Raw genomic sequence first — 25753 nt, 5'->3', positions numbered from 1 at the left:
CAGTCTGCGGATACAGAGAGGTCATAGCTTATGCAAAAGAGGTTATATAAATCGAAACATATAGAAAAATGAAATTATTGCACGTGAATTCAGGATAGAAAGCTCTTTCAATTCCATGTCCCACACCCTAGAAGATCCAGTAATTTCACATCACTTTGATTGATTGTGATTAATAAAGAACCGGATGAAACTACTCTTTAAGGAGGTCCGTTAGAAATTAGAAAGAAGAGGAAATTTCCCATACTGTATAGTTACATCACTGACAATCAAGGCTTATAAATAGCAGTCTAATTCTTGGAAATAGCCGTTAGAAAAAAAAACAGGTTGAATCGCAAGAACCGAGATCTTAACGAGATTTGGTGGTGAAGACAAAGAAACCGTTTTCTTGGGAAAATGTAAGTAATCAATCTGAGTAAATGATGCAATGTGATAAATAATTTTTAAATTTAATATATTTTCAGGATGTATATTTGTATTGTTATTTGTATGATATCAATTATGTTAGTCTTTTGATTTTGTTACCTAATTTCTTTGCATGTTTTTTGGACCTCAATTAAGCTTGGAGGTATTGCTTTGCCATTTCAGATCTAGACCAATTGACAATAAAATTGTACCATACATATGAATGTGTCTTCTTATGCGCAAACAATACTCTAGAGCATGACACGTGTACTTACAGAAGAAAGATGCCTGGACCATTTTTCTTCTGTATGTATGGAGGAGGGAAGGAGGTTAATCTATTCCATACCCTCCCCCTCCCCCCGAGTTTTCGATAGTAACATCTACCGTCTATTTTTCTTCAGATGGGTAAAGGACTGTTGTGTCACATATTTTCGATCTACAAGCAATACTTTGGGTATGAGAATGGGAATCTGTTACAAGTCAATTCAAACAGTAAGCTTTTCTTCGATGGAACTGACAATTTACCAAGTACATGTGAGTATCGCACTCTTTTCTTTTCTTTTCTTTTTTTTTACTTGAAAAACTTACGGTCGATTCCATGATATGTTGAAGTAGAGTTTTGACACTAAAAGCGTGCCTTTATCAAGCTAAGACACCCTTTGGACTCTTGGCTCGCGAGAGCGACGAAACTTCACTCGACGATCAATAATACTAATCATGAGCACGGAAGTGGGACAAACGTCCCCAAACTATAAAATTTTCGTTTCAACTTTTATTTATTATTGTCTGACAAGAAAGTCCAAAATGTATGCAAAAATATATGTGAGACAAAGAGGCTCTCTTGTTTCTAATGTGATGAGACGCTCTGCTCGCCTCTGCTTTGAAATATACGAATTAGTTGCTCTTTCGGGTGAAAATTTACCTAATGAGAATGAAATGAAAGAAAAAGTTGCAATCGATTCTTTCCTTTTCGTTTACAACAAAAGAACGAGAAGAATTGAATATTTGGTTAACATGAACATGTTTAACGTTTCTGTTGTTTATTTTGATTTTTTTGTTCAGTTGTTTATTCTACTGATTTCAGACTTCATCAAAACCAATTCAGGCACAACTTCTACATTTCACGTGATTCAAGATGGCACCAGCTATTACGTCAATGAGACGCATGACAGTATATCCCTCAAGGTATATGGACAGTTGTGCTCTCGTGTGCTTATTTTTAAGGGTTTAAGCAGCATTCGTTTGTTAGCCCCGCATAACCAAGCAAAGCTACCTACGGCTACCTCTGGTATTTTAGCTAAGTCTCTCAGCCAATTTACAGTTTTCGATGAGGGGAACTTTTGTCGAAGGCCCATCTTTCACTCCTTCACTCTGACTTGTGCATGGGGACTTTTCCTTATAGAAAGTCTTGTCTAACACAGGCAAACAGGCAGTTCAATTCAAGGCTTATCAATTATTCTTTACGCCTCTTTCCTATCTTTTCCTTTTGAATTTCTGAGATCCGCCCATCGTTTAAGACCTGAGACAGATTTAAAGTTACGGCACCACCATGGCTTTCCAATAATTTCTCCTGCCTTTCGATTTCAGCCTGATAGTCCAGGAACTACATTTAAAGTCAAAAGCATTGCAAGATGCAATCCCTTCGTTTCAATTCAATCCACCAAATCTAACCGATACATGACCACTGATGAAGATGGGCGTCTCCAGATGCAGAATATTGAAGATGCAAGTAAAAACCTGAAGGCGTGGTTCAGAATAGGAAGAATAGATACTACAGATGAGGTGGATGGACAGCCAAGCCATGGATTAATCCATCTCATACCGGTGAGTGACCATAACAACAATGGCTCCCACTGCTTTGCCGCTATGAAAAGGAGCAAGACATTTGATGAAATGGATACTGCTATAGAGGAGCTGAAAAATAAGAAGCGTATGTTTGTAAGAGAGTTTTATTTGCCTTCTTGGAACGCCGTTTCTTTAGTAAACCTCTACGATTATATGTACAATCTGCTTAATAATTATTTATCTAGAAGCAGGTAAAAAACGTACGATTGTAATATGTTACACCAATATTTACGTACGTACTCAGTGGCGGATCTAGGGGTGGGTTTTGGGGGTTGCAACCCCCCCCCCCCCCCCCCCACGAGAGCCATCGTGATTTATTATTATTATCATTATTTTCATGACAACACCAACAGCATCGCGAGTTTTATTAAAACAGGGGTGCCGAACACATTTCGCTCGCTTCTTTTTCTAAACGACGTGTGTGGGACCTGAAACAACCATGCTCGCCTGCAGCAAATAATCATTATCATAAGACTACTTCCGTTTGGGAACCCTGTGCTACTTTCCCGCCAAACAAGTACCTCAATCAATGCTACAACCCCCCCTTTGAAAAAATCCTGGATCCGCCCCTGGTACTGTATTAAATTAATACAAGCTAACTTCGCAAGATTTTCTTGATGTTATAATTAGGTAGATACGCGAGAGAACGCGAAAACATCACGACAATGTACTAAACGAAGCTTCGACCAACCATATAAACGGTTGTAAATAAACGATAAGTAGTAACAGTTGATGGATTTGTTGTCAAAAATAAATAAATTAATTAATAAAAACTGAGCCCTTTGGGCTTAAACTAAGCTGATAATGGCTGATTGATTATCTCTGATCTGTTCCTTATTTCGCTTTGTTGTTACACAGTTTAGAAACCCGTCTTAATTACGGCCAGGAACACTGACAAGGTTTGGGAAATCCCTTTCGTGTCCCCTGGATTTATCGGTTAATCCGACAATCGTTTTATGAAAAACACAACACTTGTTATGATTGGGACAAATCTAACAATATTTATCATATATAAGGTTAGCCTCGTCCCCAGGCTACCCCCGCTTCAGAGCTAGAATCAAATCACAATCGTGACGTCATGCCGATAAGAACAGAGACGAACAAAGGCTAGTCCAGAACTGGACCCACTTTTATTTCTGTTAATGTTTATTCTACAAATCAACGTGCGCGGGCGTACAAAGATACATGGGAACGAAATAAAACGAAGAGCCAGACTGGTCTCACGTATAGCGCGCTAAAAGGGCGCCCTTTACCCTCTCAGACTATCAGTCCTTCTTGTTACGGGTATTGAAAGCAAAAGCAACACAGAACAGAGAGTGAACCGCTCTAGCTCTGAAGGCCACGCACTCTAGTGCAACTTGGCTACGCCTACTCCTAGATAACAATCACGAAAATTATAAAATAACTGTTTTATGAGAGCACACAGCACACGCGCGCACTTTCATTTTGCGTCATTCTATCTAGGATAACGGTTATCGTAATTTATTTTTTATAAAAGAAATATAAAACTCGATTGCTGTGCATGTGCAGTCATAAAACACTTGGGAATTGGCAGAAAAGTCGTGAAATACCCCGCTACGCGTCGTGCTTCTCCTAACACTTCTCTCGTGTTCTGCCAACCCCCGCGTGTTTTATTTAACAAATAAAACGGCTTTTTCCGTGCTTCGTCTAGTAATAAAGCACGCAGGAAGTGACGTAAGCACGAAAGAACGTCTTGAGGGCTTACAGCGCTTCCTAAGTGCTTTATTACTGAACGGAGCACGGAAAAAAGCTGTTTTATTCGTTTTATTATATAGTTACTAATTTTATTTCGGTATTGAATTTATGCAAAAAGGAAGACGGTCGCAGGATCTAGCAGCATTTCGCGCGCGGATGGCGTCAGCACTGTGCTCCGTTTACTAATAGAGCACAGTTTCCTACCAATCAGCGCGACCGTATTATCCTAACTATATAATAAAACTGCACACAGCACGGGCGCGCATTTTCTATTTCTTCTTGATTACACATTTTGATGGATTTGATTTGGTAGAGTGCGCCAACCCTAATAGTTGAATTGTAAAATATTTCTATGTGATTTGAGCGATGCATCTTCGAGATATCATCAAGGTTTATACCTCCAATATGCTAATGAATATGATGTTATATGAGGCATTGTTAAATACACAAAATGATTCTGAAGATTCATTAATTCATGAATAAATGAATCAATAAAGTGCTTTGGGTTTCCTGTGTTGAGATTTGAAACAAGACGCCAATGATAAATAAGTCAACACTAGTAAATTATTACTTTGGGTTTCCTGTGTTGAGCTTTGGTAGCTTGATAGCAGATTAATGTAAGTAATTCGAGAGCAGCTTAAAAGTGTAACGCACGTATTAGTGTAACGCACGCCCTAGTTACCATTTTCTAGGGCTTGCGTTACACTGATACGTTACGTTAATCTGCTATCAAGTTACTGGTAGTACGATTACCGGAAATTCAACGTATCAACGTCTTGTTTCAAATCTCAACACAGGAAACCCAAAGCACTTTATTGATTCATTTATTCATGTACAAATCCCAAAGCCGGGCTCCCTGTGCTCGATGCAAGGTACAATGTCTTTCATATCGGATACATAGTACTTTTACCCCTAGAAGAGCAGTTTTCGTATGACCGTTTTAAAAAATACTAGTCAACGTATAATAGTCAAATAGACACAAAAGAAAACGTTGGAATTAGTATCTACTAAAAAATATTAGTCTAATTTGTATTTAACGGGTTAAATGACTTCACTCTATCTTTTAGTTTCTATCTTACTGTCACAAGGGGAAGTGGGGGAGTGTTACTTCCCTTTCGGACAAATAAGATTTCTTCATCCTTTTTGTGGGTCTTCTGTTCTCCTTTGCGAGTACAACTGAGCTAACTGCAACTGTAACTCCAACTGCAACTGTAACTCCAGCTCCAACTGTAACTAACTGTGACTCCAATTAACTTCAACTCTGACTCCAGCTGTAACTGTAACTGCAACTGCAACTTCAACTTCAACTAACTGAATTTTGTGCTATATGCACTTAAATAGTATTGGTAAAATTAAAGGGGCACTTGGATGAAAACGCCCCAATTTTTCAAAGTCCGAATAATTGGGTTTCCTGTGTTGTGATCGGTTTCCTATTACATTAGCTGTAATCAGATCTGTGCTGTGATCAGATCGGCGCTGTAAACTGATAGCCGATTAAATTCAAGTCAATACCCGTTGGTAACGCACTCTCTGCTAGAAAGTGCGTTACACACCACAGGCAACCCATAAGAAACAAAAACAAGATTAGTGAAAATTTTAGTCTGGGAGCCACTTGCAGTTGAGATATTTTGGGTTAAAAGAGAAAAGAACAATAGGGTTGAGTAAATGACGTCATTTACTTACAATTTAGATACTGAATAAAATTGATAATTTTTATCTGAGACATTTTACTGTGAAAAAAATATGTTGCTTGGTTACGATTGGGGCCATATAGATACGTTTAATTAAGTTTTTAAAGTCATTTCCAATTTTTATCCATTTCCATCCAAGTACTCCTTTAATGAGATGACGTCAAGCAGAAGCTTCTTGATTGATATCTCTTACAATCATTTCTATTGGCTAGCTAAAATAAAGCATAATAATTAGCTAGCTCCCAATTCCTTAGGAGAAACTTTGAACTATCCTAAAATTATAATATTTACGTATATTATATGAAATTTTTTAGCAACTTAACAGTCACCAGATTACATCGTTACCTAGCAGGTACTAAAATAATATTTAGCAGTTAATCGAAATTAACAGAGATTTGTCTGCTTCAAAGTGGGGCTATCAGTCGATTACTGACAGCGCCCAGTTACTTAATATTCAGCAAGATTAGGACAAAATCCTTTCGTTGTTTTTTTTTCCATCTACCGAAATGTCAGTCATCATTTACGACTTTTCATTATCGTTGACATTTCGGTTTCCCAAACATGACTTTAATTTAATTAAAAACATCTTCTTTTCGTTTTCTGATTCCTATCTTGTAATGTTTTTCCTATGCTCCCTATTCGGCCATCTAATCCAGATGTCTTTTCACAGACTCTCTGGCGTTCACTGAGGCACAAATGGTTTTTCTCTTATGAATTAATTAATATCGATAATTCTTTCTTTACATTACTCTTCAACTGTTCCATCGTTTACTGTTTTGCAACCGTTTTCTCCTTGGGTTCGGGAACCGACCAGTTCAAAATCGTTCCAATCTCATACGGTAGGTATGCTGGCTTTACACTCCCACTTGGGAACAGCTTATGAGCAACGCTTGTTTGGAAAAGTATGCAATTCCCAAATATGGACAGACTGTTGCGCAATTTTCAATGCCAATTTTTCACATCAGTATAATGCAAGATCAAAAACTAACAAAAATATTTTTCTTCCTCGTAAGAATCTAAACTATGGACAGCTTGATGTGCATTACGCAGCAGCCAGAAACTGGAATGACTTTCCCCTAGAAATAAAAAACTCATCATCATTTATGAATTCTCACTTATTTCTTTGTAATCCATAACAGTTAATTATCCAACTATTTGATGAAGGACTAACGTCCGAAACGTCCGGTTTCATTTTTACATACCATACGGTGTTACAAATTATCTATCTATCAACTGTTTTACTGAAAACACCGACGCAGTTTACACTAGTTTTCACTAGTTTTCCAAATATTTGTTAGAATTGCAAACTAGCGAATATATAAAACTAATAATCTATGGCATAGATGTATCACTCAAAATCACAACTGTAACTTCATACTAGTCTCAACTAGAGTTTGAATGGCCTAAACCGTCTTCGCACTTCATATTAGATAATAATAATAATAATAATAATAATAATAGTAATAATAATAATAGTAATAATAATAGTAATAATAATAATAATAAGGCACAGTTTGCCAAGTTGGTAAGATTGCGGAGAGAACTGTTGAAAAAAATACACGGAACTACGTGCAGGCACCAAAAAGAGTGCAAAAGCTCAAGTGTAAATCAGATTAACATAGTGTTTGACTTTCTCGCAGGACATCACGAACAGCTAAGAAAAGACCTAAGAACAATTACATACAATACAGACAGGGAAGTGAACTTTCTTATAGAACGATGCCAGAAATGGATTTTAAGCCAGAACGTTAATATGGTCAAGAAGTTCTATGAATATACATAAGCTGAAGAAAGGATTGTAAAAAATGATGAACTTAACCAGCCTAGACTTAGTCCGCTTGTCAATGTTAACATGATATATACAGACAAATAAAACTTGCCATAATAATAATAATAATAATGATGATAATAATAATAATAATAATAATAATAATAATAATAATGATTTATTGATGACCCTTCTACATTTAATAAATAGACCAGACTTAGCTATATTCTGTTCTCTGATAAAACACGACTGGAGCTACAGGACACGTAAAAAGTTATAGAAATCACGAGCCGTATTCGCTTTATATAATAGATTTTTACGAAAAAAATTTCAAAAAAAAGATTTGTTTACAAAAAGAGCGCGTGTCTGTCGTCAAACTCACGTAAACAAATTTTGATCTATGCGATGATTGGCTAAAAACGCGACCTATGGCTATCTGTACAAACACTCAAGAAAACCAGCTTATGAACACTTTGAATGCCAAGGAGCCGAGAGACTGAAAAATATCTTGATCTTCAAAATTGGAAGAAAGCTAGCAGTGCAGTACTTGGAAAACTTGTTTTTTTAGTTGACCCTATACTATAGTAGTGTAGGTAGTATTTTGTAATCGTATATACTCGGGCTATTGGAAAACAAATTACGATAAAAAAATTACCGTAAATTAGCGTAAAATTGACGATGGTAGTTTGTAAAGTAAGCTTCAGTTTCTTACAATAGATTTGTTCATTCTTGTTAGACTATTAAAAAATTCTTAAATTATTTTTTGACTTCTCTAGCACCATCACGGTCAAGCAAAAAGCTTCTAGTTTGGCGAAATAAGGTCAATGTATGGTCGCAGCACAAACGAAAGAAAGCTTTACTCGTCGAAATGTAGTACCAATCAAATGTGCTTCAAAACGACATATTTTCCTTTTTTAGAGAAAAGACATAATTCTTGATGAAAATAAATGAATATTTTAAATTGTGAAAATGCTTTAAATTGAAAAGCCGAATTCCTGTGACGTAATTTCTATGTTTAATTTTGTATAGAAAACATGGTTTTGACGTCATATCTATGTTTCTATACTCTGATAAAACATAGCTTTTCAGCCAATCAGAGTGCGCGTTCGTGAAAATCTATTATATAAAGTACTATTATTCTTAATCTATATGTCAAGTCTATGTTTAATACTTCTAGAGTGCACGCACTAAAACCGTGAACATTAATAGTACTAATTAGTACTATTTCATACATTATAGTACACTCAACAAAATTACTCGACTCTGATTGGTCGAGAGGAGTACAATCATAGCGTTAATTGTACTCCGTAGGAGTACCGAATTAAGTCGCTATGGCAATACGGCCAAAACAATGTCAAAACAATTATTTTCTATCATTTTGTACTTAAAAAGCATAAATAAAATTTTAAAGCCGTAAGAACCAATCCTTTTTATGCATTTCAGTTGCACGATGGACTGGAAATCGGCCGCCAAAAAGACAAAGATGAACGGCGTCGCTTCGCATTTTTTACTGAAATTTTGTTGAGTGAACTATAAACAAAAAATCGCACGATCTTCTCGTACAATTTGGAATTAATAGACACTCGTAATGTTTTGAAAGTTCTTTAATTGTACTCGCCTAAAGGCTCGTGCAATTACAAGAACTTTCAAAACATTACTCGTGTCTATTAATTTCAAAATTGTACTCGAGATCGTGCGATTTCCTATACGAATCCTTTGTTTTCTATTGTTTAATTATCACTATTTAGTGCTAAAACTTAGTATTTGTTTCACGGATTTAGTGTCAGCACTCTATTATATTCATGTTACTATAAATTTACTGTTATGTTATAGAGTGCAAATAATATACCCGTGAAATAGTTAGGATGAAATAGGGATAGTTAGCGCTTATTAGACAAAACAGGAATTCAGTGAGGCATGACTAGGGCACGGGCGTTTACTAGAGTGACAACTCAGTACGCAAATGAATAGATACGAAAATGCGAATATGTCAAATTATGTCAAGGAAAAGCACGTACAATGAAATATTGTTTCAGTTTTTGTAAGTGTGTTTAAAATTAGCACATGTGCACTAGTTTACCCGTCACGGCTCGCCTATTTTAACTAATTAGACTTAGGCAACCAAAGGTTAGTAATTGCCCTATTTCACAATGACGTCACATCAAAACAATCTATTGTTTAAACGCAAAGGATCATGGTCATCGAGGGGGTCAAATCAACGCAAATTCACCGAATTCTAAAACCGGTATCAATCCACGAAGAGAAGTAGAATAGCCAGTAAACGCTCAGAATATTTTTTAGTACATATTAACACATATTATATCTGGAAACCAGGCCATTTTAGATTAAACTGTTTCGCTAGGAGCAAATTTTGTTGAATTTTCTATTGGATTTGGCGATTCTATCCCCCACAAAAACAAGCAGTGACGCCATAGTGAAATAGGGCAATTAGTTAGCTAGCTATCTATTTCACGGGTATATTATTTGCACTCTATCAGGACTATATTTAAACTAGCCTTGTTAAACTAGATGTGCCTGTATGAATATTGATTTAGTAATAGATAAATAAATAAATAAATAAATAAATAAACTAATGCATTAAAATTAAATAAACAACAATAAAACTATATCCTAACGGCTAATAACAACAACAATAATAATAATGAACAAGACAAATATTCAATTTATAATCCTTCTGGGTGAAGGAGTAACTTATTTAACCATTTTGAAATGTCTATGCACCCTCCACTTCTTAATAATCTAATTTATTGTATTTTTTGTACTTTCTTGTGTAGTTGCTATCATATCACTCAACCAGAACTTTCATCACACAAAGGAAACTTCACAAGAGACCATCTGTGTTTTTGTGCAATGAATGTTCTGGTTTATATTTTGATACAAATATATTTGGGGTCAATTTACTATGGGAAAACTACACACTTTTAGTAGACACTATATACCATACCCGCATGCAAGTCTTTGCGAAAAATGTATTCGATAGCCCTTGTAATTGCTACCGGAGAAAATGGCTGCCCCTGAAGCCCGCTCCCCCCCTCCCCTCCCCGCCCCTCCCCTCAGCAAGATCCCTGTGTTTATATCATGCAGGCTATATGTCATTACGGAGAACGTTTTTTAAATTTGTTCAGCTTTTTGCGTACTCTAGACTATTCTTACTTCATCTGTAAATAGCCCAAGTACATGAGTCCATCTATTCTTGTGACGAGTTGTAATCGATCGGCTGGGCTATTTTAACCAAGTTACGACCGGAAATCGCTATTATGCAAATCTTACACATGACCTTTTCGTCTTCCTATTTGCTGTCAGAATAGGAATGAAGCTATTTTAATTATGTTCACACCCCACTTACGCTGATAGTGTAACGAACCAATTGGCTATCAAGGATAACCAGGGGACTCCCCCTGAAGTCTGCTAGTGACGTCATAGGTCAACGAAGTTGTAAGTAGATTGCTGGTGAATGGGCCAAGTACAAATATCATTCTCAATTAAATTCTCATTCAGACGGAGTTGTTCGTATTGAATCAAAGCAATTTAAGCAAGTTAGCAAGAAAACCGAGTCAAAGAAAGGTAAAACATTTTATAATTCCTTTCGTTACATTGCAATAGATGTTGAAGTTAGTGAATGTACAGACAGCTTCCATGTCCTAGACCAGTCACAAACTCCTACATCAGTACATCCGATTCATATTGTTTCTTTTCCTCCTACGTATATTTGGTTCCGTAAATTTAATTACAAAAATCATTAAATAGATTTCTTATGGTCGAATTAGAAGCCTTTAGTTGTTTGATAAAGAGCAACCGGGTTTTGTTTCGTAGTGGTAGAGTGCTGTGTGTTTAATTACATGTTGTACATCACGCTACTAGCACAAGCTAACTACTTCTTCAGTGGACAAACAGAATTTCTGCGATTTCCTTACTATTTTTCAACTTTTTTTCAAAAAATTAGCAAATAGATTGGTATCTTTACGACATTTCAACAAAAGTTCGACAATTTTGTCTCATTATTAATCGCTTAACTATATCTAATCGGGGAAATTCCGCCATCCCTTCGGGGTTTTCCCGAAGTAGTTTTTTTTATTGATCTTCATTCAAATTTTTCAGATACATTCTTATTTTGTTAATCTTATATAAATTATTTACAGATGAGACCACAAGGAACGCTTTGTCATATTCAGTCAGTCAACAAAGAACAATATGGAACCACGAGAGGAACCCTTTTGCGTGCTCTACCTCGAAGTAACGAACTCTGCTTTGATGGGGCGGATTCAAAAGACATTATAAGTGAGTATTATTTGAAACAGTCATTGCAAAACAAAAAAACAAAATGTTCTTTATCAGTGTAGCAATTACAAGGGATACGGCAGAAAATAAAATCCTGGCGGCTACGCCCCTGTTTAAATAACTAGATGACTCCTGTAACTTCTATATTTATTATCAACGCATTTACTAGATTCTTTTTTTACTTTCACTTTCCGAGTACGTGCTCGTGATCTGGGAGTAACGATCAGTGTAGTGTATACGAGGTCAGAGACCAATATCATTTCTTTGTTTGCATTTTTAGATTTCTTTAAAACCAACAATCGCAAGAAATGTACCTTTCACATGACAAAAGATGATACCTGTTACTATGTTTCAGAGCAGAACAACAGCATCTGTTTAAAGGTAATTAGTCTGTTAGACCATTCAATAGGTTGCTATCAATAGACATCACTTCCGGTAATAGCTCTTTTTTGATGGCTTGTAGAATCCTGGAGGTTGTTTTGATCTCTAATTTTCTAGTTTGATGTCGTGAAAATAGTCAAATACAATAGTTTGAGGACTTATTTTGATATGTTTTGACTTAGCATCCGCTAGTTGCCCCCCAGTCAACCGCTTGTTTGCCCCCCAGTCAACTCCAAAAAGTCACGTGATTGATAGTAAGCAATATACCTGAAATGTCCTATAATTATATGCTTGGTGGTTGCTTAAAATAAATAAAAAATAAAAATAAATATGGCCTACATTACTATTTCGCACCAGGTGTAATTCTCTTGAAAATAAGAATTTCTTTTAGTAGCATCCATATTCATGTCTTCTCATGTGCAACTGTTAAACAAAGAAATGATACTCTAGGGAATGACAAATAGTTATATATATAGATAACATTACACCCATTTTACCATTTTACCATTTTACAGATCATTTTACCAAAGGTAGAGATCATTTTACCAAGCAATTAACTACCACAAATGGCTTTCTACTAAAATATGTTGCTAAATGCAATGACTTTGCTTCTTTTTTTTATGTTTACAGCAGGGAAAGGATAGCTCTTGTGACTTTGAAGTTTGTCATATAAAAGGCTATGGTCCTCGTACTTGGAGATTAATCAAAGCCAAGTCTGGAAAATATCTGACAAATGACGAAAGTGGGCAAATAATCACAGAAACTATCAATAAATCGTTTCCACCTATGAAAGCAATATACAAGATTATTCCTGCTCAGGATGTTAACTGTAATTATGTTTCAAGCAACAATATAAATTTGACATATTTTGAAACATCTGTTTAAGAGGAAAAAGATGAAAAAAACCCCAATAGGGATGGACATACCCCTTTAACAAGCTATTCAGGGGTTAACTAGTAAATATATTTTTAATTAATCCCATATACAAGTATGGGAGGTAGCAATTAGACTATTAAGAACATTGGTTTCTTAGTCAGTGTGCTTCAGTGCCTTGGATCTGTTGTCATAGTGATAACATGATTTAGGTATGGGAGCGTATAAAGTAAGTCACTGTGTGACAATACATGAAAAAACATATGTACTATCTATTCTATAGTAGCCCATAGTTTTTGAGGGCAAAAAAAGACATACTAGATTCATGCTGAATCATAATATAGATGTTGATATTGATACCTAGATTGATACTGTATAATCTGGTCAATAATTTGTTTTGTGTGAGATCATTAAATGATAGAGTATTTTAATATTAATGTTAGGCATTTTGATTCAAGCTGTTATCATAATGATAATGATAGTGTTATTAATGAATTTTCCATAGATTATTCATAAGTTTTAAGAATGTTTGGAAATGAAAATGATGATAAAAAATAAAAGTTATTTTATTTAGTTTTATTTTATTTTTTATTTTGAGTGCCCAGTTACATTTTCCCTAATTGCTGTATGTAATTCACTTGGGTACTGATATTTGAGTTAAGCATTTCTTGCAATAAAGATAATTTTCCAGTTGATTAGTATAAATCAATGGCATTCACACTCACGCACTGTATCTATCTATATATTTAATTATATAATTACAGAAACATTGTAGTAAACACTTATACATATACAGGAATAAGTGAATTAGTTTCGACAGAATTATACTTTAGAAAAATTTCATATTAGTCTCCTTTTAAAATATTACTCAAATTCATCCACAAATAAATTCTTTCTTTTAACTTTATATTCTCAAGGTTAAAAATAGTTCAATATAGAAGTCTGACACCCAGTGCGAAATTTTGATTGTCAAACCACATCCAATAATTCAAATCTTACTGCTAATCTTTATTTATCATGTGTGAATATCTTTGAGCAAAAGGATAGGAACCGTAAAGTTGGCTGTTGCCTGAATGTAAAGTTCAAAATTTATTGAAAGTATTCCTTAACATCAGATTTTAGAAGCTTTTGGGAAGAGAAATAGCTTCCAAATTTGACAATCTTATATTACAGTGCAACTACTGTAGCTGGGGCCACTTAAACCAGAAAAAAAGAGAACCAATTAAAATGTAGAATGAAAACAATGCATTTAAACTTTAGGTGGTGGTATCCCCGCCAATCAAAAACCTAGTCTGCACAAGAATGTTACATGTAAACAACCAGATAACCATCATCATTTTTAAAAAGATATGTTAGGCTATTGCTTTCTGCTGCTCTCTGATTCGCTCCACTACCCAAAGTTGGTTCTTGCTGTCTAAGTAACCCCAGTTATAGTAGTTGCACTGTAATAAATGATAGGTTGGTACTTCATGTACGACTACATGAAATGGTACTATAATAATTGGATTATTAATTATTTATTATTGATTATGACGTACCCCTGCAACCATAATCCAAACCTTAACTCTAACCTAAAGCCTAACCCTAACCCAAAAAAACTAACCTTAAACCTCTTTACGAATAGTGCCATTTCATGCAGTCTTCCATGAAGTAGTAAGGTAAGTATGAGTAATTTTATTCCCAATATAGGAACATATTTAGTTATTCTTAATGCACATATCATAAATTTGAATCTATTAAAATAGATTAGTTTATGTTGATATAATAATTGTCTAAAGTCCTGAGAAGGGCATCACTGTGAGTTAATGGAGTGAAAGTCACACAGTATATAGAAGTTAGGAATTTATATAACACATATATTAATAGACGTATTAAATACACAATAATAAATTGTAAACCTTCTTAGAACAGCATCTCTTCTAATATATACACATATGCAGTAATGCATTATACTTTTGTTTGGTCTCACATTACCTTAGTTACACTCTCTGAGTGTAAAGCAGAACAATTATTACAGTATTGTCCTAACCCTTAAAATGATTCCAGTTTGTTTGTAGATATCAATACGTTACAACCTTAGATAGTTTTAATTTGTTCAAATGTTTCAAAGCCTTGTAAAGTACTTCAGACATGGTCATCTGAAAAGAAAAATGAAAGAGAATATCAAGACAGGTTACTAGATGTCATGACAGCAAAATCAAATGAACTAGAAGATTGGGATAGATGACAAGCAAATGCTGCATTTTATTACTTATACATGTATGCAATGCACAGCCCACAAAACAATATTATGCACATAACTATACTCACCATGATACCACCATCTTGTCTTCTTGGGGTTTTTATGGCAAGTTGAGACATAGATGTTATTGTCTGGTGGTCGTTTCTAAAGGAAGTAGAAGAACATAATAAGCACAACAGAAGAACAACAACAGCTGCAAGTAATGTATACAATCCTTTAAAAATCAAAATCCTTTACTGTGGTTTTCTATAACCTGTGAACTCAGACATTCCAACAGCTTGTTGTGAAATTAGTTTTTCACTGCCGCCAGTCAACAACATAAGAGGTACCAACTGATTACTTTTGATTGACGGCAGCAAAAAAACAAATTTTCAGTTTGCAGCTTACATATACTACCGAGTTCGCAGAATATGAAACCTCAGTACTGTAAATGTCTTCAGAAAAACAAAAATCATTTTTGACATCATTTTCAAAAGCCAAAAACTGTTCTTTTTCAAATTTTGTTCATTTTTCCTTCATTTCAAAAAAGATTGTTCCAGTAGCTGTGGCAAAATACTGGGCTGCTTTCTATGTTTGATTTCTTCAGTTGTTATGTTAAAACTATAATTTGAATAACATGTCTGTTTTCATTATGATTCTTTCCCTTTGCGTAGACTTGTGAACACTTTTGCAATTTTACTTTGACATCTGTTTCTATTTTTGTTCCACCAACTGCACAACTTTTCTTTTCAGCTTTTACATTTGTTTTCATTTTTATTGTTATTATTTTCCTTCGTTTTCATTTCATTGTTCCTTCTGTTTATTTCTTTTATTATTTGCCTGTGAAGCTGTACTCTACATGTAGTCATAGACTGCATATTTTTTAGACAGGCAAGGGATATAACAAAACCTCTAATAAACTTTAGTTAAGACCCCAGTTTCGACTGCAACTCCAGGCTTGAATTACACAAGTCATAGCAGGTCAATTGCCATGCACCCATGCCAACTACTAACAACTGTTGTCTTAATATATATTCTCAACTTTCACATCCCCATAATGCCTTGCATTTTTGGGGGGTAACCAATCAAAAAACTATCCCAAATCGAAAGGTTTCTTATTAAGTTGAATTTTATACTATACCTGCTTTATCTGTACAATGCTGATTATCAGTTTATTCCAAGTTATTTTTGCATGTACAGATCATCAAGAGTTTTCGTCTTACAGAAAATGTATTGACTTACGAAAACATGTTTAAAATTTACCTTAAACGTCTTCAAGCTTCTATCTTTTTCTGTTTTTTTACTTCTTCATTTTATCTTTGGATACCAAACAAGGTATTTTCAACATTGTCTGATCAACCTTCAGCAAAATAAGTGGGTTTTTACCCTCTGGTTACCCCCCAAAGACGCAAAGGATTATGGGGATGTGAAAGTCGAGAATATGTGCAGATCAAAGTGACATTGCAATTTTACCTTCTCTTTACAGCTACTCAACATGCTTACAATACTGAGACAAACAGACTCTACTGAAAGGGCAGGTGACCAGTCTTCAGTCAAGATGGATAAACATATATGTCCATTACTGTAGATGTGCGGGTGAACAGGAACATTGGAACCAACAAATGTTACCTGAATATTGAGAAGAACTATTGGTAACAGTCTCTGACAATATAGGGCATACTGTAAGTTCTGTGGTAGCAACATTTCCTTTTTTTTTGAAAAATTCCTTTTAAACGAATTTAACAAAAGGAAGCTAACACAACTTTTCTTTTCAAAAGATTAAGACTAGACTGCTCGCTGTGCAAATAATTTGTTATTACTCTATTGCCTTTGCTTCTTATTACAATAATTATGAATTGAAATACAAATGCTTTGACATGGTGCAAGCTGAGTAACTTGGATATTTTGCCAGCAAACTGTCAATCATTGCCGCTAAACCATTTAAACAACAAAAAAGCAATAAATAATATTATAATGATAAAAATAATTTATATTGCTTTGGTGTGCTTCAGCCAATCAAACACACAACAGTCATTTTGTAAACCATAGTGCATGTCAATCACAGTTTATTACAATATTATATGCCTATCATCCAGCTAGATATTTACCATGTCATGTGACTTCCACTCCATGTTATGTAAGAAAAGTATAAACACTCTGAATAAAACAGTATGTACCTCTACTGTCTGTACACTAGATATTTACCATATCATGTGACTTCCACTCAGACAAAGGTTATGTAAGAAAAGTATAAATACTCTGAATAAGACAGTATGTACCTCTACTGTCTGTACACTAGATATTTACCATATCATGTGACTTCCACTCCATGTTATGCAAGAAAAGTATAAAAACTCTGAATAAGACAGTATGTACCTCTACTGTCTGTACACTAGATATTTACCATATCATGTGACTTCCACTCATACAAAGGTTATGTAAGAAAAGTATAAACACTCTGAATAAGACAGTATGTACCTCTACTGTCTGTACACTAGATATTTACCATATCATGTGACTTCCACTCATACAAAGGTTATGTAAGAAAAGTATAAATACTCTGAATAAGACAGTATGTACCTCTACTGTCTGTACACTAGATATTTACCATGTCATGTGACTTCCACTCCATGTTATGTAAGAAAAGTATAAACACTCTGAATAAGACAGTATGTACCTCTACTGTCTGTACACTAGATGTTTACCATATCATGTGACTTCCACTCATACAAAGGTTATGTAAGAAAAGTATAAACACTCTGAATAAGACAGTATGTACCTCTACTGTTTGTACACTAGATATTTACCATATCATGTGACTTCCACTCCATGTTATGTAAGAAAAGTATAAACACTCTGAATAAGACAGTATGTACCTCTACTGTTTGTACACTAGATATTTACCATATCATGTGACTTCCACTCATACAAAGGTTATGTAAGAAAAGTATAAACACTCTGAATAAGACAGTATGTACCTCTACTGTCTGTACACTAGATATTTACCATATCATGTGACTTCCACTCCATGTTATGTAAGAAAAGTATAAACACTCTGAATAAGACAGTATGTACCTCTACTGTCTGTACACTAGATATTTACCATATCATGTGACTTCCACTCATACAAAGGTTATGTAAGAAAAGTATAAACACTCTGAATAAGACAGTATGTACCTCTACTGTCTGTACACTAGATATTTACCATATCATGTGACTTCCACTCCATGTTATGTAATAAAAGTATAAACACTCTGAATAAGACAGTATGTACCTCTACTGTCTGTACACTAGATATTTACCATATCATGTGACTTCCACTCATACAAAGGTTATGTAAGAAAAGTATAAGCACTCTGAATAAGACAGTATGTACCTCTACTGTCTGTACACTAGATATTTACCATGTCATGTGACTTCCACTCCATGTTATGTAAGAAAAGTATAAACACTCTGAATAAGACAGTATGTACCTCTACTGTCTGTACACTAGATGTTTACCATATCATGTGACTTCCACTCCATGTTATGTAAGAAAAGTATAAACACTCTGAATAAGACAGTATGTACCTCTACTGTTTGTACACTAGATATTTACCATATCATGTGACTTCCACTCCATGTTATGTAAGAAAAGTATAAACACTCTGAATAAGACAGTATGTACCTCTACTGTTTGTACACTAGATATTTACCATATCATGTGACTTCCACTCATACAAAGGTGATGTAAGAAAAGTATAAACACTCTGAATAAGACAGTATGTACCTCTACTGTCTGTACACTAGATATTTACCATATCATGTGACTTCCACTCATACAAAGGTTATGTAAGAAAAGTATAAACACTCTGAATAAGACAGTATGTACCTCTACTGTCTGTACACTAGATATTTACCATATCATGTGACTTCCACTCATACAAAGGTTATGTAAGAAAAGTATAAACACTCTGAATAAGACAGTATGTACCTCTACTGTCTGTACACTAGATATTTACCATATCATGTGACTTCCACTCATACAAAGGTTATGTAAGAAAAGTATAAGCACTCTGAATAAGACAGTATGTACCTCTACTGTCTGTACACTAGATATTTACCATATCATGTGACTTCCACTCATACAGAGGTTATGTAAGAAAAGTATAAACACTCTGAATAAGACAGTATGTACCTCTACTGTCTGTACACTAGATATTTACCATATCATGTGACTTCCACTCATACAAAGGTTATGTAAGAAAAGTATAAGCACTCTGAATAAGACAGTATGTACCTCTACTGTCTGTACACTAGATATTTACCATAACATGTGACTTCCACTCATACAAAGGTTATGTAAGAAAAGTATAAACACTCTGAATAAGACAGTATGTACCTCTACTGTCTGTACACTAGATATTTACCATATCATGTGACTTCCACTCATACAAAGGTTATGTAAGAAAAGTATAAACACTCTGAATAAGACAGTATGTACCTCTACTGTTTGTACACTAGATATTTACCATGTCATGTGACTTCCACTCATACAAAGGTTATGTAAGAAAAGTATAAACACTCTGAATAAGACAGTATGTACCTCTACTGTCTGTACACTAGATATTTACCATATCATGTGACTTCCACTCATACAAAGGTTATGTAAGAAAAGTATAAACACTCTGAATAAGACAGTATGTACCTCTACTGTCTGTACACTAGATATTTACCATATCATGTGACTTCCACTCCATGTTATGTAAGAAAAGTATAAGCACTCTGAATAAGACAGTATGTACCTCTACTGTTTGTACACTAGATATTTACCATATCATGTGACTTCCACTCCATGTTATGTAAGAAAAGTATAAACACTCTGAATAAGACAGTATGTACCTCTACTGTTTGTACACTAGATATTTACCATATCATGTGACTTCCACTCATACAAAGGTTATGTAAGAAAAGTATAAACACTCTGAATAAGACAGTATGTACCTCTACTGTCTGTACACTAGATATTTACCATGTCATGTGACTTCCACTCATACAAAGGCTATGTAAGAAAAGTATAAGCACTCTGAATAAGACAGTATGTACCTCTACTGTTTGTACACTAGATATTTACCATATCATGTGACTTCCACTCATACAAAGGTTATGTAAGAAAAGTATAAACACTCTGAATAAGACAGTATGTACCTCTACTGTCTGTACACTAGATATTTACCATATCATGTGACTTCCACTCCATGTTATGTAAGAAAAGTATAAGCACTCTGAATAAGACAGTATGTACCTCTACTGTTTGTACACTAGATATTTACCATATCATGTGACTTCCACTCCATGTTATGTAAGAAAAGTATAAGCACTCTGAATAAGACAGTATGTACCTCTACTGTCTGTACACTAGATATTTACCATATCATGTGACTTCCACTCATACAAAGGCTATGTAAGAAAAGTATAAACACTCTGAATAAGACAGTATGTACCTCTACTGTCTGTACACTAGATATTTACCATATCATGTGACTTCCACTCATACAAAGGTTATGTAAGAAAAGTATAAACACTCTGAATAAGACAGTATGTACCTCTACTGTCTGTACACTAGATATTTACCATATCATGTGACTTCCACTCCATGTTATGTAAGAAAAGTATAAACACTCTGAATAAGACAGTATGTACCTCTACTGTCTGTACACTAGATATTTACCATATCATGTGACTTCCACTCCATGTTGTGTAAGAAAAGTATAAACACTCTGAATAAGACAGTACGTACCTCCGGTGAGTCAAATGGGTAGCGTGATCCAAATTTGAATTGTAGTTGGAACTTTTCATTTTCATAAAGTGTACCTGAAAGAGAGATATAAATATTATCTTTTTCCCAACTAATACCATAACATGTTAAGCTTAAAAGTTCATGTGTAATAATTTGGTTTGTATTTATTGAGGCATGGCTAACAATCATTGTCGTCAACCCCCTTGGCAAGGTGTGAATTCTTTAGACTATCACCATTCCCATAGATATACAGGGCTTTTCAGGCCAATTTACAATAAGAAATAAATAAATAATAAAGAAATACATGTACAATCAAAGAAACTGATAAGATAAAAAAACTATTATTATTATCCTATAAATAAAGTATTATAGTTAGTATATGTAATAGGACTCCATGCTGTCCAATTAAGAAATAATTGGACGAGGAAAATTTCGAGGACTGACAAAATTGGAAGAGGCCATAGGCCGAGTTCAATTTGGCAGTCAGAGGAATTTTTCGAGTCTAATTATTTCTTGATTGGGGAGCATGAAATCCCATTACCTATTAATTATATAGCTGCCTAATTAATCCCATATCAACAAGTCCTGTCCAATTAAGAAAATAATTGGACAGTTACCTATATGGGATTAATGAGAAGCTATATAATTATCATAGTAATACAACTATCAATAAAGCCAATAACGAAAAAATATAAAAATGTATATGTGGAATGTATTACTATAATTATTGTTATACTATAGATAAAGTCTTAGGTCAGGTCTTTGAGAAAACGATCTAAAAGTAGTTCTTTGAGGGAGGCTTTAAAAGCATTTGAGGACTTTGAGCCTTTGATTGAGGTTGACAGGCTGGTCCAAATTTTAGTACCCCTGTAAGCAGGGCCGTAGCCACAAATTTCCGATTTTTTTAAATTATGTTTTTTAAACATATTAACTCTATGTGTTCTCTCCAAGAGCTAAGCTCATCGTGGAGGATTACACAGTTAACAATAATTACAAGGTTTCTGGAGTTTTAGGAAAAAGGAAAAAAAAAAGTTTAACATATTAACAAAAAAACACATATTATATATAGAAAATACCTACAAAATCAATTACGCGTTCTTTTCTCTATCTAAATCTTTTGGTGTTTGCCAAATATTGTTGGACACTCAAGGACAATTTTTGATTTTGCTTAAAAGTTAAATGTGGAGAAACACATAGAAAAAAGCTTACTTTATCAGACTCTGAAGTATGCTGTTGGAAAAGCTGAAAAGTTGGAAATTTCTGATTGGTCTGGTTTTCAAGGGTTTTCAATTTTTCTTATATATATATATATATATTTTTTTTGTTGTTATATTTATTTATTTATTTTTCTTATATTTTTTCCCCGAAAGTTGGTCCAGTTGAAACCGGACCAACTGTACCAGTGGCTACGGCCCTGGTAAGAGACATAATGACACAGTTAATAAAGGTAAAAAGGTAAAGGTAAAGGTAAAGGGAAGAATTTATATAGTGCCATTTCCAGGAGCTCAATGGTGCTTTACAAGATCAGTGGAGGACTTTACAGGCTGCATATTAAGGCACTATTAGCAGCCGTGCAGCTTACAATAATGAGTAATTTGTTAGTATGCTAGTATTATGCCTCCAGATTGGAATAGGCTGTTGAATCGGGAGACAATCCCCTACTCTTCATGAATAATTCAACAGGTTCTTTTATGTCCACCATTTTACTGCAGGTTAGGAAGGGTTGGGAGAGAGGGCCCAAGGTTTTAGTCCTTATCCGAGAAGACTTGATGGTCTAACCATCTGGCCGAGGCTTGAACCACCACCTCCTACATAACAGACTGACGCTCTTACCTACTGAGCTACTGGGTTGATGGTATACAACAAAACATGTTGTGAGAACTGGGATGTAACGGTGCTTTATTTTGAAAATTTGCATTAAGGATTGACCTCGATTGTCGAAAAGTTTTGATAAATGTGTATGTTTTTTTTCCTTCTATAATCTTGAAAATCTACATTTTGTGATTTTGTGAAATTTCGGAGCATAAAACTTAACTTATACTAACATTTTTTTGCTATATACTGTAACCTAGCAAAATAAAACTTGGCAGTTATGTTTATGAAATATTGTCAACTCTTTCCATTAAATTTGGTGGTATGAAAGCCAAAAATGGATGCCATTGCTTGAAACCAGTTGAACTTGAAATCATTTCTGGAGGTGCAATTTTAAGTGTTTATGTGGGTATTCCACCCCATAAATTTTCCTTTAAGTGCTACTACGACGAAAATCACTCAAACTTGGATTCAGCTGAAACTTCCTAAGAATACTCTTTAAAGGTCCAATAATCACTGTATGAAGTGTTTTCTCGATATTCAGGAAGAAAGTATGATATTTTTACGATTATTTTTTGGAGTCTGTGACATCATACGCTCAACATCGAACATCGCTCCATACATTTCTTTGTAGTTTATGATCAAAATATCAGTAGTAAAGGGAGAAAGAAATACCCAAACACCCCAAAATATCAATTATAGTCACAAGTAATGTGAAATAAGCACATTAGTCACTCTTTGGGCTTCATAGGAATAAAATAAATTAAGGATTTATATACAAAGAAATATATGTAGCAATGTTTGATGTTGAGTTTATGACGTCACAGACTCCAAAAAATAATCGTAAAAATATCATACTTTCGTCCTGAATATCGAGAAAACACTTCATACAGTGATTATTGGACCTTTAAAGAGTATTCTTAGGAAGTTTCAGCTGAATCCAAGTTTGAGCGATTTTCGTGGTAGTAGCACTTTAAACTTTCCCGATAGTTAGATCAGTTTTTTTTTTACAACTTTGTTTGGGTAAGCTATAACTACAGTAAATGTATACATAATTAGAAAATTTAATATAAAAGACCACCCAATAGGGAGAGCACGAAGGGGACTCTATGTCCCATGCTAGGCACTTCCCTTGAGGATGCACATTAGATAAAATAAAATAAATTAAAATAAATATACTATTATCTGTGACTTGTATGGACACTTGCAAACTAGTGACCATGTGCAAGGTAGGTCAAAATCAAATAAACTGTTATTGATACCATTCTAAAAATTTGGTTAAAATCTTATCACTCAGTATTAAATAGTCCATTTGCATGATGGGGTCATTTGACGCCCACTACCGAAATGCTTTACAAATTTTCTTTCTTATTTAAATTTGTATTTCCTCATGAGAATAGCAAGACAATTGGTGCTAATTAATTGAATAAAAGAAAGTGTGTAATGGATTCTGGTAGTAGAGGTCAATGACACCATCATGCAAACGTCCTATTACAATTTTATTTTACAAATTGTGTACATAGGTTTTGCAAATTTGTGCATGATTCGCATAAAATACCAAGATATTTCTATTTTGTCTATAATCCCCATTAAATTATGCTCAAACTTCGAAAGTTTTTAGAGCTATAGCATAAAAATATGTGATTCTGGGAGAGTTTATCAATGCGTCTGAGACACTCTGATTATTTCGATCAAGTCACCTTAAATAACAAGTAATGTAAGGAGCGCATATTTTTCTCGAATTGTTTTCAAGAGTCGCTGCCCCTATGATGCAAGACTGAACCTTTGGCCCATGGTATCCAACAGGACTCTCACGTAAGACAGGGTCTAGCAACTTACCCATGACTTTTAAATACAGTCTTAGAAAAAAAAAACAAAAAAAGAAAAGCTTGATTTACTTTCACTTTTAGTACTAGTAAAATTTTATGACATGAACAAAATGATGACATAATTTATTTTAACGCCATTGTCAAAGACATAATTTTTGACATATGACCAGCAAATACTCTCGATTCAGCTAGCATACGAAAAAATATACAGTAAGCTTATATCCTCTCTTAAAGTATCTTTTTATCTATAATCATTAACTAACCTTGTGCGCCATCCAATTCTATAATCCATCTGGAATAAAAATACATTTAACAATGTTAATTTTTCATTGGCGAAAATTCAAAACATGGCTCAAATCTAAGATTTCATAGAGTTTTTTACTCGTCTAAGAAACCTTCAAAAGGGCAAATATTCGAAACTTTGAAGGGTTTTGACTGTAATGTCAACTGAAAGTCCGTTCAACTGGGAAGAAAGTTCTGGTATTGGAAAAATTGGAAAAATTTAGATAAGAGATAGGACGAGTTTCGTCTTGGCTTTCTGGCCTAAAAAAAAACAAGAAGTCTTTCATTTTTGCCTTGCTTACTTTGTAAGGTTCGATTCTCTGTGGATTTTCATGCCATTTGGCGGTTTTTTCTGTAGTTCGCAGAGCTCTTTCTGCAGCCTCTTTTTCCAAGCCGCCGCCATGCTTTCTTCTTCTTCGAATTTTTCTGATGTTTGTTGTTGTGATCCAGTCTGACTGGTTTTGACTCTCCATCCTGCACTCCACTGACCGCATGCACTGCAGGCGGTACTTTTACGTCATTTATCACAGGAAGCCCACTAGACTGATTCAATAAGTCGTAGTTTTCGGCTTCTTCCTTGAGAAACGACAAGAGAGCGAAAGCACCGACTTATGGTATCAGTCTAGAGACTAGAAAGCTACGAAAGAACCTCAAGGTTTTCCACTGTGACTTCACGTAATCAAAAACTTTTGTTTAATTTTTACCAGAAAAAAAGAGTTTGCAATCAAATTGTTTAAATAGATATTAGTAGAATCGAAAAGTTTCGAGAATATTTGAAGTGAATGCAGGAATTTCTGAACCTTACAACTTTTACAAAGAACTAATATTCTGGCGGGGAAATTTTGCCAATACACA

The 25753-nt window shown here is 34.5% G+C and overlaps 3 protein-coding genes across 4 annotated transcripts; 2 read left to right on the top strand and 1 right to left on the bottom strand.

Moving 5' to 3' along the window:
- The first annotated feature begins 32 nt into the window (after nucleotides 1–32).
- On the top strand, nucleotides 33–3052 carry LOC116298831 (uncharacterized). Its single transcript, XM_031707397.2, has 4 exons — nucleotides 33–395; nucleotides 804–936; nucleotides 1487–1587; nucleotides 1990–3052. The coding sequence occupies exons 2-4, from the start codon at nucleotides 804–806 to the stop codon at nucleotides 2440–2442; spliced, it is 687 nt and encodes a 228-aa protein (XP_031563257.1). The 5' UTR covers nucleotides 33–395; the 3' UTR covers nucleotides 2443–3052.
- Nucleotides 3053–10852: 7800 nt separating this feature from the next.
- Nucleotides 10853–13554, top strand: LOC116298844 (uncharacterized). Of its 2 annotated transcripts, none has more exons than XM_089026799.1 (4): nucleotides 10853–11007; nucleotides 11583–11721; nucleotides 12002–12102; nucleotides 12736–13554. In XM_089026799.1, exons 2-4 carry the CDS (start codon nucleotides 11583–11585, stop codon nucleotides 12985–12987), a joined length of 492 nt encoding a protein of 163 aa, XP_088882925.1. In that variant the 5' UTR covers nucleotides 10853–11007; the 3' UTR covers nucleotides 12988–13554. The 2 variants fall into 2 exon arrangements, with proteins under 2 accessions (XP_088882925.1, XP_088882924.1); XM_089026798.1 differs by having other exon boundaries at nucleotides 12733–13554.
- On the bottom strand, nucleotides 13537–25547 carry LOC116297191 (ubiquitin-conjugating enzyme E2 W-like). The gene is made up of 6 exons (XM_089026800.1): nucleotides 25201–25547; nucleotides 24880–24908; nucleotides 20976–21049; nucleotides 16670–16825; nucleotides 15286–15361; nucleotides 13537–15113 (listed from the first exon to the last, which is right to left on the bottom strand). Exons 1-6 carry the CDS (start codon nucleotides 25299–25301, stop codon nucleotides 15100–15102), a joined length of 450 nt encoding a protein of 149 aa, XP_088882926.1. The 5' UTR covers nucleotides 25302–25547; the 3' UTR covers nucleotides 13537–15099.
- Between the last annotated feature and the right edge of the window lie 206 nt (nucleotides 25548–25753).

The sequence above is a fragment of the Actinia tenebrosa genome, unplaced genomic scaffold, assembly GCF_029948245.1.
Source record: "Actinia tenebrosa isolate PJP-AT-01 unplaced genomic scaffold, QUT_ActTen_1.0 PGA_scaffold10__47_contigs__length_13832649, whole genome shotgun sequence".
Taxonomy (NCBI): Eukaryota; Metazoa; Cnidaria; class Anthozoa; order Actiniaria; family Actiniidae; genus Actinia; species Actinia tenebrosa.
This window is presented reverse-complemented; position numbering and strand designations above follow the sequence as displayed.